Here is a 15,542-nt window from a genome sequence, read left to right as displayed (position 1 = left end):
GCATTCCGATGGGAAACCGCGATTCGCTAGACGAAATTTTCGTAAAACGAATTCGTCTAGTGAGGCAACCTCTGCTCAAAAAATCCTTTCGTTAAGCGGAAATTTCGTTAAGCAGGGCATTCGTTAAGCGAGGCACCACTGTATTTTAACACTTTTGTGGCAGGGATAGGTAACCTATGCTCCCCTGGATGTTGCAGTTTCCCCAAGCCAAATCTTCGGGGTGAGGGCATGCAAGAAGGAAGAGGTGGTCTAGTAAGCTGCAGAAATAGCTTTCATAAAGGAGATGATTGTGGAAGTTTAGTACATGCAGCTGTAGAAATCTGTTTCTGAAGGGAGGGTGTCGGTTTACTAGCTTGTAAAAAGTGTTCTCGAAGTGTTCTCGAAGTGGACAGTGTTCTCGAAGCTACGAACATGAGTTTGACCAAACTGCGGGAGGCAGTGCAAGACAGGAGTGCCTGGCGTGTTCTGGTCCATGGGTTCACGAAGAGTCGGACATGACTAAACGACTAAACAACAACAACAACAAAAAGTCTTTGCCTTATGGAATGTGTGTTTGCCAACTCAGTGCCCTCCAGATATTTGGTATGAGACAGTGGTGGGGAACCGCTGGTCCATGAGCCAAACTGTCAACCCTCCTCATCTAGCCTGCAAGGCCATTTTGGGCAAGTCAGACACTCTCCCATCGTACACCTGATGTCATACATTCTTCTTCTTTGACGATCACTCGTAGCCGAGTAAGATTGTTTTCCATAAACACGGTTTTGACAATGTCGACGGGAAACTCCCCACCGTATATCATACATTGGTAGGGCTTCAAAGGAAGAACAGGGAGATTAGAGTGAGCTCCCAACATTCCTTTTGCTGGAGCAAGGCTTGCTCCCACTGCCTTTCTGCTGATGGACGATGAGAGTGGGCCTTGGAAACAATTGAACAGAAACTGCTTCTCCCACCCAGTGCTGCTCCTTGAACTTCTGAGAACTGGGTGCACAAAGAATAGTGTGAGGCTGCTTGTAAAAGGGCTTTCAAACAGCCCTGTGCTGTGCTGACAATCTAAGCACCGCATCACCTGGTGTCATAGTGGTGTCAGGTGATTGACAGGGTCTTCCTAATAAATGCAGCCCATCAGGGATTGGACGATGAAGGTCTGGCCCCCTGGCCAGAAGAGGTCTCCTCCCTTCCCCCCTGTAGACATTGCCTTGCTGCATCAGGGAGAGGACTTTCGAAACGTTAATTCAGCATCGATTGGAGGCAGTTGGTGGTGTCCTCGACTGTATAACCTGGGTAATTTTTTCCCTTTGTACCGTATTAGAGAGATTTCTCTCTTGTTCTGAAATTGCCAGGAAATGGTTTGGCTGTAGGAAGCATTTAGAAAGAGGCTTAATAAAACCCAATGCTTCAACATTTTAGGACTGGGAGGGCAGGGGGGGGGGAATCCAAATTCCTACATGCAGTCCTCAGATTCTTAGACACATGGACAACAGAGTGCTTGGCAATGGTGCTTGCCCCGTCCTGCTGCTGATAAAGAAGAAATGGTTCGGGTGCTCAGTTCTTCCCGTGCTTTCACTGGTCCTTAACTCTTGCAGCAGCATCACTTTCCCTTCATCATCTTCAGCATCTTCTGGTTGCCAAAGCCTTAAAAAAAAATTTATGGTTTTCAGTTGTATACATTTCAAGAGTTTTACAGTCATTTAAACATTTCAAAACTTGACTTCCTTCCTCCTCTTTCTGCGGTTACTTACATGTTTTATTCATTTCCTGCATTTTCTAAATTAAATTAATTATTTAAAATTCATTTAATTGTTTACTCTTATGAAACTTCAGGTTATTACAATAATCGTGCTGATGTCTTTATCTGTTTACAGTTTGTTTGTAAATATTCAATAAACCATTTCCATTCTTTTATGTTATTTTGACACCCCCCCCCCCCGGTAAATTTTGCCATTTCTGCGTAGTCCATAAGTTTTTGTATCCATTCTTCTTCCCTCAGGACTTCTCCTTTCTATTTTTGGGCAAATAACATTCTTGCCACTGTAGTAACATACATGAATAAATTTCTGTATTGTTTTGGTATTTCGACCCCTGTAATTCCCAAAAGAAAATTTGTTTAAAAATTCTGATTTTTTTAAACAACTGTTATTTTAAACATCTTTCTTAATTCATTATGTATCAGTAAGCTTTAAACTTACTGCAAGACCACCACATGTGATAGAAAGTACCTTTTTTCTCTTTGCATTTCCAACACTCGTTCGATTTTGATTTATACATTTTTTGCCAGTTTACTCAGTGTTAGATAATATGTATATAACATTTTCATACAGTTTTCTCTTAAACCACAGCATGCTGTAAATTTTATATCTGCATTCCACAATTGTTCCCACACTTCCATAACTATGTTATAACCAATATCTACGGTATTGCCCAACGTATCATTGAGGATTTTACTTGCTCATCCTTTGTCTCCCAGTCCAATAATATCTTACACATTTTGGCAGCGCTTTTACATTCCAACAGATCTCTCTCCAGTTGTGATATTTGTTTCCCAAACCCCCGGGGCTTGTCTAGGTGGGTCTTCTTCTGGCATGGGTTGGAGTAAAGGCAGCAGCATCTGAGCAGGCTGCTTGGGAGTTTAATGAGCATATTCAGCCTTTCCTGAACCTTTGGCAGGAGATAGAAAGCCGGGAGGCAGAGGATTCTTTTGTGCTACATTCTCCCCTTTTTCCAACCAGCCTCATTTGGGGGTCGCTAATTCTGTTGCATCTTCGTGTCAGGGGTGTGATGGCATCATTTGACTGCATCTCAATATAGAATTGTCCTTGGTGGATGCTGCACAGCGCATCTTTGGATGAGATCCCGGGAGACATGCTCGGAGCCGTTACTTGCGCAGGGACACATGGAGGAGGGGTATCGTTACTCCTTCACTGTTAAAACGGACTCTTTCAGGTAGCAGCGTGACGTCACACCTTCAGTTTTAATTAAGAGAAGATGCATTCCTCAGCTATTGAAAACTTGTCACAACAGCATTTTCCCGTTTTCCATTTTCTGGGAGTGTAGTGAGGGGTAACGGTGAGCCAATTAAGTATGGTGTTGTGGAAGATATGGCTTCTGGCTCTTGTTAGATTATTAGTTTCGCTTGTAAAAAAACTTGACTCCTCATCTTTTCCTCCAGGCATTTGGCTTTAGCATTATCTGGCAATTTTGGCATCCAGGGCAGTGCTGAGACTGCTAAGGGTTGTTTGTTAAGGAGACACATTTACAGTCGTACCTTCGATCTCGAACGCCTTGGGACTCGGACGTTTTGGCTCCCGAACGCAGCAAACCCGGAAGTGAGTGTTCTGGTTTGCAAATGTTCTTTGGAACCCAAAACATCCGACGGGGCTTCTGTGGCCTCTGATTGGCTGCAGGAGCCTGCTGCAGCCAATCAGAAGCCGCGCTTTGGTTTCTGAATGTTTTGGAAGTCGAACGGACTTCAGGAATGGATTCCGTTCGACTTCCAAGGTATGACTGTAGTGGGTTTAGACCAGGAGTAGGTAACCTTGGGGGGGGGGGAGATGCTGCTGGGCCCCAGCTCTCCTTGAGGTGTGTGGGGAAGAGATGTAATGCAGAACACCTGGAGGGTTGGAGGTGAGCCAGCGTGGCTTTAGGCCCTTTAAGGCCATACGAGCAAATAAAGCTGTAGGCTGCGTTAAAAAACCCTTGGTCTATTTAATCATTTGAGTCGTAGCCTATTGTGATTGATTATACTTTCATATGAGTAAGAACTGTGTTTCTGAAACATGCAAAAAGAGAGAGGCTTCTGTTAAGATGAAAGTGTGCTGTGACGCTCCACATCTCAGAGACGTTCCTTCCAGCCTGTGAGAAAACGAAGTAAATAAAAATTAACTTATTTCACTGCAACTATTATTATTATTAAATGTTTTTAAATAGGAAGGGAGGCCTTTTCATTTGGATGTTGTTGTTGTTTAGTTGTTTAGTCGTGTCCGACTCTTCGTGACCCCATGGACCAGAGCACGCCAGGCACTCCTGTCTTGCACTGCCTCCCGCAGTTTGGTCAAACTCATGTTCGTAGCTTCGAGAACACTGTCCAACCATCTTGTCCTCTGTCGTCCCCTTCTCCTTGTGCCCTCCATCTTTCCCAACATCAGGGTCTTTTCCAAGGATTCTTCTCTTCCCATGAGGTGGCCAAAGTATTGGAGCCTCAGCTTCACGCTCTGTCCTTCCAGTGAACTCTCAGGGCTGATTTCCTTCAGAATGGATAGGTTTGATCTTCTAGCAGTCCATGGGACTCTCAAGAGTCTCCTCCAGCACCATAATTCAAAAGCATCAATTCTTTGGCGATCAGCCTTCTTTATGGTCCAGCTCTCACTTCCATACATCACTACTGGGAAAACCATAGCTTTAACTATACGGACCTTTGTCGGCAAGGTGATGTCTCTGCTTTTTAAGATGGTGTCTAGGTTTGTCATTGCTTTTCTCCCAAGAAGCAGGCGTCTTTTAATTTCGTGACTGCTGTCACCATCTGCAGTGATCAAGGAGCCCAAGAAAGTAAAATCTCTCACTGCCTCCATTTCTTCCCCTTCTATTTGCCAGGAGGTGATGGGACCAGTGGCCATGATCTTGGGTTTTTTGATGTTGAGCTTCAGACCATATTTTGCGCTCTCCTCTTTCACCCTCATTAAAAGGTTCTTTAATTCCTCCTCACTTTCTGCCATCAAGGTTGTGTCATCTGCATACCTGAGGTTGTTGATATTTCTTCTGACAATCTTACTTCCGGCTTGGGATTCATCTAGTCCAGCCTTTCGCATGATGAATTCTGTATATAAATTAAATAAGCAGGGAGACAATATACAACCTTGTCGTACTCCTTTCTGGAACTCTCTAGCTTTCTCCATAATCCAGCGCATGTTTGCTATTTGGTCTCTGGTTCCTCTGCCCCTTCGAAATCCAGCTTGCACTTCTGGGAGTTCTCGGTCCACATACTGCCTAAGCCTGCCTTGTAGAATTTTAAGCATAACCTTGCTTGAGTGTGAAATGAGCGCAATTGTGCGGTAGTTGGAGCATTATTTGGATGTTAATCCCCACTTAACTCCCCACGGAATCAACACTTATTATTTGCTGACTCTCCTACTTTTCAGATTCCTGCTTTTGGGCTCTCCGTGGGCATCTGGTGGTGATGGTCGTTGTCGTTAAATTTCTATACTGCCCTACATCCTATGATCACAGGGCTGTTGACAATATAAAAGCACAAAAATATATAACCTAGTAACATACAAGAACAACACCCCACCCCCAGTTTAAAAGGCCATAGGCATAGATTATTTAATTAACCAAAGGCCTGGGAGAAGAGGAATGTTTTTGCCTGGTGCCTAAAGATATGCAACAAAAGTGCCAAGCCAGCTTCCCTGGGGAGAGCACTCCACTGCTGAAAAGCCCCGTTCTGGTGATGCCAACCTCCGGACTCCTCACGGACGCATCTCCACAGAAAACCTACCCTTCACCCTTCAAAATTTAGGAAATATTCCCTGAGAAAAATACACATTATTTTAGCGCACAGAACAGTCCCCAAAAAGCCACCTTGGCTCTCTTAAATACTCTAAATATTTCTTCTACAGGAGGAGATATCTTGGAGAAACCTTTCCCATCAGTGACTTGCAAATCCTGTCTTAAGGGCGTACATATTTGTGTATGAATAGGGTGGGCCTGTGACCTGGATCCAGGATAAAGTATTTACCATCTCAATGGCCAGACTGCCCACGTAAAGCATTATCAGGTACCTTGGCAGACAGGAGAGAAGCCAGACTCAAAATTTCTGCAGGAGATTGCCCTCCTTCTGTGTTGTATGTATGATGCTTTTTGGGTGGTCCAGGGGTTGAAACATGCAATCTGGCCGAATATTTTCTCTGGGATTTTTGTTACAATCATAATTTGATTTTGGACCCTGAATTAGCACTTTTGTCGCTTGAGAGCAACTCTAACCCTGAGCTTTTCTAACTTGGCCGCTGCCAGGTGGAAAACAGGAGATAATCTTACTTGGCGCTCCTGGTTATGCCTGTGTGTGGGAGGCTGGCAGCAGGCAGCTCTCCGAGGTTTGCAAAGGTGATTATAAGATGGGCTTTCAGCTTGTGTTTTTTGCAGCATGAGGACTAGAAATTTGTTTCTAATTTACAGCCAGAGCTGTGATTTACAGCCCAGTCCTGCACATGCTTACCTGGCAGTCAGTCTTCCATAGCTCACCTTTGCCAAAGGTGGGCAAATTCTGTAGCCAATAATAGATTCTATGCTTGCCTGGTGGATCTTCAGTTTAAACAGAAGTCCTGTTCGTGGATGGATGAACAACTGCAGGTGAGATTTCTGCATATTTGTACAAGGATTTCCTGGATTTCTCCCAGCAGTTGCCTACCTCTCAATTAAAACTCAGCTGCTCAACTTAATAAGAAAATGAACATTGTGTAAACTCTGTCTGGAGCAACCTCTACCACGTGGTGAAGCCAGAAGTGTGATCCAACTGCTCACCTTGTCCTTTGCAGGTGCTGTTGGCGGAGTGAGTGCCATGCTCTGGAGTGCTTAGCTTTCTAACATGGCAGAGGGAGGTGGAAATGAAGAAGTGATTGACTTGAACAGTTTCCGGAGCCACCGAGGGAAAGGTAAGTCCCCATTTTCCTGGTTCTTCCAGGTGCAGCGTGTGAGGCTGGTGGAACTCTTGGAGGGTGCTGAGTCGCAGCCTTCTCAAACCTGGCGTCTTGTCCTTTTGAGCAACAGCTCCCGTCAGCTCTATTCCCCGTTGCAGGCGAGGGGGGGATGAGGAGCATTGCACTGAGGTGGAGCTGTTATGAGAAAAAAAACTGCTCCTTTCCCCTTATGGGGTACCCAAGAGCCCATATAGAGTCCTTTTGTAGGTTCTCTATCGGTAGGAGAAAATAACAGAGGCCAACCAGAGAATATTGAGAAGCAAAGCAGCTAGTAAGCCTGATCTTTATTAAAGCTGTTGCAACAGGGTGCAGAGAAATATTTGAGGTCATTTTGGGTGAGGGAAATGGTTTCAGGACTTTTCTGTAGGTTTCAGACTTGTGGTTTACATATTTGTATGTGTTTGCTTGGTACATTTATGAACATCTATTACATACTAGCTGGCCCGGCCACGCATTGCTGTGGCTCAGTCTGTTAAATGGACCTTCAGAGTCCCCCTTCATTTTGCATACAATCATTCCCCCCAATACGCGTGTTGTTTAAAATTCCACTCCGTCCCAACCCTGACTCCCCCACCCAAGCGTGTTCTGTGAAATCCCCGCACCCCGTCCCGACACATTCATCCCCCCCAAAGGCAGGGCCCTCCTCCACTCAGTGCCCCTGTTCCTCACCCCAGTTGCATGACGCCACAACACCCCTCTCTCTGTTCCCCATGCTGCATGACGTCATCTTCCTTCCACGTGACAGTACCCGTCACCCCAACCCCTCTATCTCTCCCCCTCGCAAACCTTTGCGGCCTACCCGGTTCTCCTGACTGGCCAGTGCTGGGCATTGCTGTTGACTTCTGTTAAAGGCCCGTATTCAGTTGGTTGCTGTGGTCTTCTGTGATGCCACCAATAGTCTGCAGCCAATGGCAGCAGCTGAGGCCGTGTTGATATCCAGCAGATGGCGCTATACCAAAGGAAATGTCTTCAGTTCCTTTGACGTCCACTGGAGGGCGCTGTGTTTTTTACCTAAAACCATGTTTTTAACTGCCTCGGGTGTGAAATCTGTCTACACAAACTGCCTTAGCTTCCTCGCGTATTTGCATGTAACGTTGTGTCAAAATTTTAACGCAATCAGTCCAGCGGTTTTGGTGAAAAGTGGAGACACGCAAACATGCTCTGGTTACATTTTTATATACATTTTTATACAATATATATAGATATAGATACCGGTGTATATATATATAAGACCTTAAAATTCTTGTAACAGAGCCTTCAAGAGTGACAAGAGCTACCCACAGGGCTCTCTCTCTGTCCACCTCTTTCTCCTGCAGCGTGGAATGCCAGTTGCAACCACTTTTATCTGAAAGGAGTCTTTTTCTCAGTTGCATTCCCTTCAGCCTCTGGGCCCGAGAGATTCCCTATCCTGTCTCTAAAGTGATACCGCTTCAGGAAACAATTGCATCTCACCTTCTCCCTTCCATTCTTAGGAAAGAATTTAATTCAGTAGTTGCCTTCTCCCTAGGCTATCTTCTGCCACCTGCAGCAGTTCTCTATTGGCATTCTGCCCTGGTTTGGGGCAGCGGCATCTTCATAGCACTCCAGGTTTGTTTGAGACTGTGGCATGCCTCTGCCAAGACAGTGCCAGTGGCAAGTGGCCCTAGTCAGTGCCCTTGAATTCTTCTTTCATCTTATTATAAGGCAAATTTGGGAAACATATTTCAGTTTGAAGTTATAACAACTAGAAATAACTACAGTCGTACCTTGTCAAACGCCTTAGTTGTCGAACAAATTGGCTTCCGAACGTCGCAAACCCGGCAGTGAGTGTTCTGATTTGGGAATGATTTTTGGAAGCCGAACGTCCAACGCAGCTTCCGTGGCTTCTGATTGGCTGCAGGAAGTTCCTGCAGCCAATCGGAAGCCGCACCTTGGTTTTCGAACTGTTTCAGGAGTCAAACGGACTCCTGGAATGGATTAAATTTGAGAACCAAGGTCGACTGTACTGTATTAGTGTTCTGTTGCGAACCTTCAGCTGGTAGGTAAGTTGTCTCTCCTTTATCTCCTTCCTTCTTTCAGATAGAATAAACCACAGAGACGAGGGGCTTATCACCATATCTGACTCCTCGGATGAAGAATTGCCTGTGATGCTGGACATTCCTGTTCGCCGGCAGTGGGAGGATGAGGAAGACGACGTAGTCATATTGATGGAGGTAACTCTTTGGCCCTGGCCATCCTCCAATATGGCAAACATTGAAATTTGTGTTAGGCTTAGTACACAACTAGCACGGTCTCCCCATCCCGGATGTATGTTTGAAACGGAATAGTTATATGTTCTTTATTATTTGAAACCTTTTTAAATCTGGCATTGATTTAGCTAGCTTGACTCTCATTTTAACGAATGCATGGATCTTCCCCTGCTCTGTTCTTCTAGTACCTTGAGGAAACACAACATTTTTGAACAGCAAAATATGCTTTTAAATACCCCTTAACACCAGCTGGCAAATTGCCCCCCCCCTGAAAGGGAGAAAATCAGCTTCTTAAAATCCTGCTTGTTATTTTTCTTTTAATGTGAGCCCACCTTAGCAGGAGCAAAAGTAGCAAATGCTTACTCTAAATCCTGTATAGCAGGTACGTCCAACAGGTAGATCGTGACCTACCGGTAGATCACTGGACATCTGAGGTAGATCACAGGCTCAACATTTTTGCCCTGCATCCCCCCCAAAATTGTGATTTCCTCCTCCCTAAAAAAAGCTCAACAACTTGGACCTGAACCCCCCTGCCAGTTTATAACACTGTGAGTAGATCACAGTCTCTTGGGAGTTGGCCACCCCTGCTATATAGCAGAGGGCCAAACTTGGCCCTCCAACTGATTGGGGACTACAACTCCCATCATTCCAGTGGTCAGGGATGATCAGAATTGTAGTCCCAAAACAGCTGGAGGGCCAAGTTTGGGCATCACTGCTATATACAGTGGTTTAAGAACAGCCCTGTTTACGAACGATTTGGTTTACGAACTCCGCAAAACCGGAAGTAATGTCCCGGTTTGCAAACTTTACCTCGGTCTAAGAATGGAAGCCGAGCGGTGGAAGGGCACCGGCGGCGGGAGGCCTCATTAGGGAAAGTGTGCCTCGGTTTAAGAACGGACTTCCAGAACGGATTGAGTTCGTAAACCGAGGTACCACCGTACTTGCAACCTGAAGCAGCCTTCCAAAGAAACGGCTAGCCTAACTACGACTTAATATTCTTTTAAAGACAGGAGCGAAGAAGCTTTTGCGCTCCAATGTGATCAGACCAGCGGCTCCCTGGCAGAGTGCGAGCAAGTCGGGGGAAGGAGGATCCAAGGGCGACATGTTGCCAGGGCCCCACGATGGACAGAAGGCGAGGACCACCCCTTCCCCAAGGCCGCCTGGCGCTTGGCAGAACTGCGCGAAGGCCGCTGGCATGCTGCTGGGACGGCAGGAAAGCGAGAGCGAGGTCTTGGAACTGCCAGGAACCCCAGAGCCTGTTGGGCCGAGGGGGGACGGCGATGGGGCTGTTCCGGAGCCTGGTCCCAGCGTGCCTCGGACGAGAGAGGCGAGACCCAGCGGTGAGAAGGAGGTCATCAACTTGGAGGAGGTCTTGCTCACTGATGAGGAAGGGCAGGAGCAGAGGGAGCCAGAGCTGCAACCAAGGCTGGCACCGCCGCTTGGAGGGACTGCCCGGTGCATCCAGGAGAACATGCGGCTGGACCACCCCTATTTCCAGCCCGCTGAGAAGGATGCGGGCCCTGTGGTCAACCTAATTTCTCCTCAGCGAGGGCAGCGGGACATGGACCTGGGCCCGCTGCCCAGGGCGTACCAGGAGGAGATCCCTGGGCCTGCCTTTCCCAGGCCAGAGCCGCCACAGGACGGGATCCCAGGCCCCGCCTCCCCACAGCTGGCTCACCCACCAGAAGAAGAGGGAGGTGGGCAGCAGGCAACGGTCAATGAGCAGGCGGGCCCCTCTTCGCCAGCCCGAGGCCCCCCAGATCCTGGTTCCGGCGACATTCCCAAGCAAGGCACTGCTCCTCAGCTTGACAAAGACCTCTTTGCTCTTCTCATCAGGGAAACGGTGAGTGTCGTTGTCGGGTATCCTTCATAAGTATGGCACTCATCAAGAAGAGGTCATGACAGCACACTCATTTCCCCCCACTGTGATCACTTTGACTTCACTGAATGGGATGCACATCATGTGGAAATCTCTCTTTTTTTATTGGTTTTTACACATATTTTCCAGCGTAACAACTCCAAAAAAGGGGGGGGGGAAGAAAGGGGGAAAAAACCCATGAGACATCTTTGGCTGTCACAGCCTTCGACTTCCCTCAACCCCTTCTAATGGTTTTCTAAATCCTTTTCTGATTTTGCATTTTGGTACTATACTTATTGTTATAAATCAAATCTTACATCAATTAAACTTAACCTTTTTCACAATAATTTATAAAGTCTTCCTACAAAGCTTCTTGTAACCCTACAAGCGATGTTAAATCATTACAATTGTCTTTCAAATACGACATGAATTTGTTCTGGTCCTTTAGGAAAGTCTGGTCCTGCTGGTTTCGAATTTTCCCTGTTCGTCTCACCAGCCTGGCATAGTCCATCACTTTCATCTGTCGCTCTTCTTTTGTTGGCATTTCCTCCTGATTCCATCATTGGACTAATAGTATTCTTGCTGCAGTTGTCCCATATAAAAACAATTTTTTATCACTCTTATGAATTTCTGTACCTACCATTCCAAGTAAAAGCGCTTCTGTGTTTTTTTTTAAAAAATGTATATTTCAACATTTTTAAAATCTCATTATAAACCATTTCCCAGAAGTCTTTTACTTTTTTACATTCCCACCCCATATGGTAAAATGTGCCCTCCTTTTCTTTACATTTCCAACTTTTGTTACTTGTTTTATACATTTTCGCCAGTTTTACCAGTGTTATATACCATCTGTACATTATTTTCGTTATATTTTCTTTTAAAGCTCTGCAGGCAGTAAAATTTATTCCTTCTTTCCATAGTCTCCCCCAGTCACCTATTGGTATATTGTGTCCTATATCTTTAGCCCAATGTATCATAACTGATTCCACTTCTTCATCTTTCATGTGGAAAGCTCTTGCCCATGTCAGCTTTCCATGTGCTGCCCTTGTTTGTGTGCCAGTGATTGGTGCGCTGAGCAGATGGGCAACAGATGTGAGCAAATGCGCGTGACCAGGTGCACATGGAAAGCCCATGTGGGCCACCTTGCATAAATCTTGCCTCAACTGGGTAGTGTTCAAGCTTCCTTCCTTTGGCGAAGCCTTTGAGTTCTTGCCACAAGATCCTTGTTTGTGGCGCAGAGGGTTTTGCATCCTGCTCTGGCATATAGAATCGTAGAGTCACACAACGGTAGAGTGGGGTCTCCAAGGTCACCCCATGGGCAGACACACTAATTAATAAATAATTTAAAAAGTCTGGAGTAATAACACTTGTGTGTTGCAACACATTTTGCCAAAGTGTAGGCCAGGAGTTTGGGGGGGGGGCTGTGGCCCCTCCAGATGTTGTTGGAGAGCATCTCTGATCTCTGGGAGGTGTGAACTGGAACCCAGCATCACAGGCCAGTCACTCCTAAAGTGAGTCCTTAAGAAGGATGCTTCCTTGCGACACACTTTTTTTAAAAAAAACAAAATAAAAATCAGTTTTGTGAAGTGAAACTTCTGCTGCTTCCTGGTTCTAGCTGATTGGTACTTTCTTCTTCTTTTGGCTAATTGGTGACCTAGCTGCCTAATTTGGCCTTTAATGCATTTAAACTAACAGATCAATTGAAATTTATAGCTTCATGCACAACATTTATGGCATATCTTTAGGCGCCAAGCAAAAATGTTTCTCTTCAACGAGGCATTTAGTCAATTAACAATTCTATGGCTTTTTTAATACATCTGTGGGAGGAGGGTTATAGGTTTGTTTTGCTTTTGTTTTATCATGTATTTTATGCTTTCATTTTGTTATTTTATGTTGTGAACCACCCTGTGATCTTTGGGTGAAGGGTGGTATACAAATTTAATAAATAATAATAATAATAATTTACTCAGCATTTCATTGCATCTAGTCTAAAGGTATCTGATAAATTACATTTTTACAGTAATGCTGCTTTCTTGGCATATTCCCAAGTGTCCTTTGCTGGTGTATAAGTAACACAGTGGGAACATTTCAGTCTGTTTGCATGGAAATATTATTTCCAGCTCTGGTCACCATAAATGTGAAGCTTTTCTTGAACTGCTTATCAACCAAAATGTGTGTGTTTTGTCTCTCCCCCCCCAAATCCAGGAAGCAAGGTTCCCAGATGCAACCAGAGAGTACATTGAGGATCTAATACAGAATAAAAACTGCTGTGACTTAAACATGTAAGTATGGAAGCTTTTGCAGCACACTTACAAACCTGTTAGCAGCAATACCCAAAAACCTGTGGGTGTGTCCTGCTCTCATTAACTGGTCACGATCTAGAGCAGGCACCCCCAAACTTGGCCCTGCAGATGTTTTGGGACTACAATTCCCATCATCCCTGACCACTGGTCCTGTTAGCTAGGGATGATGGGAGTTGTAGTCCCAAAACATCTGCAGGGCCGAGTTTGGGGATGCCTGATCTAGAGCAACCATTATGGCTCAGCCTACCCAGGCTCTATGGGTCAGCATGGCACATGGCCACTTGCCAATCCCATCCTTATTTGGCTATCTTTCGCAAAAAGAGTCAGCAACAAAACAGGTCCTGCTTCTTGATAGCCTCCTCTGTATTCCAGCCTTATTTTGCTTCTTGGTTACCACGGGGCCAAGTTAGACATGACAGCAGAGGAAGCCAGGATTGGCTCTTTTGTGTTTTGCATTTGTGAGAATGGGTTTAAACTCACAAGCTGTTTTTCTGATGTACAGCTGGGTACTCCTTCCCCGTTTGGAAAAACTCTTGAGTACATAAAAATGCTTGCCTCCTTTTGAGCTCCTTTCCCCCTGCTGCTGTTGTCTCTTTCTTGCCCCTGGTCTGACTCTTGCCTGTACCCTGCTGCATCCAGCTCTCTGTTTCTTTCATTTGCTGCTGCTGCTGTTCTGAGGGCGGGTGGGGAGGGCTATATCCGCCTGCCAAGCCCCCTAGGCCGGCTTTCGCCACCCTGGTGTCATCTAGATGTTGTTGGATTCTAACTCCCACCAGCCCCCTCAGCCAGCACAGCCAGTGATCAAGGATGGTGGCAGCTGTAGCCCAAAACATCTGGAGGGTGTCAGGCTGGGGAAGGAAGCACGAGTGTGTTGGGGAAAGTTGTGCCAAGTAAGTTGACAGCCCTGGCCAAGTAATGGTCTCCTCTTGCTTTTGCAGACTTTGTAATTTTCTTCTGGAAAATCCAGATTACCCAAAGAAGGAAGGCAGAGTGGTTTTAAATCCAAATAGCAGCCTCCTCTCCAGCCCAGATGAGACAAAGGTAAGTGGCAAGTTGTAAGGTTAATCAGAAATTGTGAAGTCCCTGCATGGAGGCCATTTGATGTACATTAGGCAGGGTTCGAGGGACTTCAGGGAAGGGGCAGAGGTTAAAAGGTTGAACTCTTAGCACACACATTCTTGCCAGCTGCTGTGAGGTGCAACCAGTCTCTTGCCAGAAGGGAGTGGAGACCCTGATCCAAGAAGCCAAACCTTTCCTGATGGCACCACCTGGGCAGCCAGTGCTGTCCTTCCAATACTTTCCTCTCTCTTCCGGGCCATGGCTTTCAACAGGAAGGAGGGATGAAAAATCCTCCGTGCCCCAGGCCTCTTCAGCTTCCTGCCCAGAGTCCAGAGTCCCTTTCTATATGTCGAAGGCTGTGTGAATCAGAAGGAAGGGACTGTGGTCAGTGGGCTTTAGAAGGCTTGGCAACTTCTTAGTCACATGGTGAATCTTTGCAGCTGGAAGACAGCGCAGCTCCTGTGACATGCTGTTACCTCCTCACACTGCTGCCTCTGCCCCGCTCAGTAGGGAGTCCCCTACCAGCCCCCCACATCTCTCCCTCCTCTGGGGAGTGGCAGGAATCGTTCTGTATGCCGTCCCTTCCAAAGCCACCTTGGAGTGTTCTAAGGTCTGCAACTGCTGCTCTTGCTCCTCCGGCCCAGAACCAGATTGCTGGCAGGGTGGGAGTGTTGGGCCTCTAACCTGGACATATTTCTTCCAGTCCCTGCATTTGGGCCAGCATAATGAATCTTCCCTTCTAGTCCATTGGAGCTTATCTGGATATATATCATTAGGATAGGTTACAGGGGCAGGAGTCTTATGGCTCTCCTTCCTCTCAAGTTGCCTTTTCTAGACTACAATTCCCTTTCTCTGAGATCATTTCATTGCAAGGTAGCAAGTGCAGGTTAACTTATCGGCATACTCATCCCCTGTCAGCCTTGGATCTGAAGGGCTTATAGGTCAAGAATGGAAGATGCCCAGTCCGCTACCTTTTAAACCTCACCTCCATTGCAAGGTTGTTTTGAGAATACTGTAAATGTGGGGTAGGGGAGAATCTTGAGCTTGTGGGAGGAAAAGTCGAGTGAAGCTTGAATAATAATCACGGTAAACTTCCAAGGCCAGCCGAGCGTGTGCTGACGCTTTCCCCTGCCTCCCTCCCTGTTTCCCTTTTTCTTTTCTCTTAGGTGCCTAAAGTGGACTACTTTGACTTTTCCAAACTTGAACCGCTTGATCAGCGCTGCTTTATCCAAGCGGCTGATCTCCTCATGGCCGACTTCAAAATGTTGAGCAGCCAGGACATCAAGTGGGCGCTGCATGAGCTCAAGGGACACTATGCAATCACACGAAAGGTTCCTTCCCTTCGCTTCTTCTCTCTCTTTCCCCCCACCCCAAACTCCTGCTGCAACAATTTACTTTACTCAGTGTT

General features: G+C 46.2%; 1 protein-coding gene across 3 annotated transcripts in view; it reads left to right on the top strand.

Moving 5' to 3' along the window:
• Positions 1 to 15,542, top strand: part of RNF216 (ring finger protein 216) — an 82,361-nt gene that overhangs the window by 2,845 nt on the left and 63,974 nt on the right. Inside the window, exons 2-8 of one of the 3 annotated variants that reach the window (XM_035130583.2) lie at positions 5,610 to 5,767; positions 6,525 to 6,641; positions 8,745 to 8,878; positions 9,921 to 10,757; positions 12,978 to 13,054; positions 14,014 to 14,116; positions 15,301 to 15,465. In XM_035130583.2, the coding sequence (XP_034986474.1) occupies positions 6,575 to 6,641; positions 8,745 to 8,878; positions 9,921 to 10,757; positions 12,978 to 13,054; positions 14,014 to 14,116; positions 15,301 to 15,465 (1,383 nt within the window). In that variant the 5' untranslated portion in view covers positions 5,610 to 5,767; positions 6,525 to 6,574. Of the gene's footprint in view, positions 1 to 4,699; positions 5,768 to 6,524; positions 6,642 to 8,744; positions 8,879 to 9,920; positions 10,758 to 12,977; positions 13,055 to 14,013; positions 14,117 to 15,300; positions 15,466 to 15,542 lie in introns of those variants that run through there. The other 2 variants (XM_035130582.2, XM_035130584.2) reach the window with 2 other exon arrangements.

The sequence above is a fragment of the Zootoca vivipara genome, chromosome 14 (assembly GCF_963506605.1).
Source record: "Zootoca vivipara chromosome 14, rZooViv1.1, whole genome shotgun sequence".
In the NCBI taxonomy this organism is placed as follows: domain Eukaryota; kingdom Metazoa; phylum Chordata; class Lepidosauria; order Squamata; family Lacertidae; genus Zootoca; species Zootoca vivipara.
Note: the sequence above shows the minus strand (reverse complement) of the source record. Positions and strands in the feature narration are given on the sequence as shown.